The 1,664-nt window shown below is 38.0% G+C and overlaps 1 protein-coding gene across 1 annotated transcript in view; it reads right to left on the minus strand.

The window, feature by feature from the left end:
* Positions 1-1,000, minus strand: part of LOC110038273 (cytochrome c oxidase subunit 6b-1-like) — a 3,923-nt gene extending 2,923 nt beyond the window's left edge. The window contains exon 1 of the mRNA XM_020743058.1: positions 841-1,000. Coding sequence (XP_020598717.1) covers positions 841-1,000 — 160 coding nt within the window. The remainder of the gene's footprint in view (positions 1-840) is intronic.
* Between the last annotated feature and the right edge of the window lie 664 nt (positions 1,001-1,664).

Below are 1,664 nucleotides of genomic sequence, written 5' to 3' on the forward strand. Positions count from 1 at the left end.
TATAATTATTTTCAAAATAACCGACAAATTTCAATTTGGCATCCGACAAGCCCTAGCCCTCTTTTGAGAGAAAACCCAGGCCTTGAACTAGAGGAAGACCAAAAGCTTAGAGGAGTTGTACCCCCGTGTTCTACACCGAAGGTCGAGTGAACATCACTTGCTCCTGCAGCCCTTGGCCACCGTAGTTTATCTAACATATGATAATGACAGGGATGTTCTAAAAGATATCATACAGTTCTCACATTCTAACGAGTACCAGGAGAACTAAAAAAAGTACAAATACAAGTACAAAAACAAGGAGAAATAAAATAAGGAGAAATATTAAAATAAGGAGAAATATTAAAATATTTAACTTAAGACTCTAGCTACCTCGGTCCTCAACTGCATTGTCAACCTGAGAAAACATCATATTCACATGACTGCTGACAGTGAATATGTGGGACTTTCAGCCCACCGGAAGAAACCACAACGAGCTGAAATACCTTTGACACAACCATAGAACTGCCTCCCAAAGCTATGCTCCTTACGTAACGTTAGCAACAGAGACGGTAGTCGACAATAACACAAAATCCCTCTGTTTGTACCTGATATTCTGGAGGTCATGTTGGTATAACTGTGAAAATAACAAAAGAATGAAATGTCAGCTTAAGGTATTTAAAAAAATCAAAATTAAATGCGTATGAATATACACCTATAATCTTATTAAAAGAAAACTTGGTAGATCAAAAGCCACAAATAGCATCTGTGATAGACTCCCTTAAAGCAATCATATCAACCAAAATTTCAGCATCTTGATCTCCAAAATCATTAGATTCTATATCCTCCTCAGGTAATTAATGCCCCCCACAAGTCCTGTTGGTTGCTCGAAAACATTGAGTTCATCATTGTCAGCCATACTGAAGTCTGTATCTGATTGCGAGGAATGTCTTCGGATGAAGTTATGTAATGTCATTGTTGCAACCACAATGTACACCTGCTTTTGGAAAGGATACGACGACATATCACGTAAGATGACACACTTCTTCTTCTTCCAAACTCCAAATGTTCTTTCAATTACCCCGCGTAAAGATGAGTGACATTTATTAAACATTTCCTTTCTGCCACGAACTATGCCACTAGCTCACTCGAAATCAGGAAGATGATATCTTGTGTCAGAGTAGGGCTTCAGGTATACCCTTTGCATAAGATATCCTGCATCAACCAGATAATATTTTCCTGGTACGAAAAATAATGTTAATAAAAAATTGCACAATCTCATATATTCATATTGCTAAACAAAACTAACCTGATGGGGGGTGAGGGAAACACTGTGATCTATTCCTCGTGGCAAAGGAGAAAATTCGATTGTCATGCTTCCCAGCTCGCAACCACAAACGTAAAACACACGTTGAAGTCGCATACAACCATGATATTTTGCATTGTTGAACCACTACGACCGATGTATGTTACCTTCTCGTGGTTGGGTATTCGGGCATCAACGTGTGTACCGTCAATCGCACCAATACAGTTCTGTTTAGTTGTCCATTATAGAGTAATAATATTATTATAAAGTATAACATGTAACAAAATAAAAACACTGATAGTTACCTTGAAATATGGCATGTATCGAGAATCGTTGGCAATTTGTTCTGGAGTGGTAGCAAATGATGGATCCTCTGGTTTAA

Source organism: Phalaenopsis equestris, unplaced genomic scaffold (assembly GCF_001263595.1).
Source record: "Phalaenopsis equestris unplaced genomic scaffold, ASM126359v1 Scaffold232356, whole genome shotgun sequence".
Classification (NCBI taxonomy): Eukaryota; Viridiplantae; Streptophyta; class Magnoliopsida; order Asparagales; family Orchidaceae; genus Phalaenopsis; species Phalaenopsis equestris.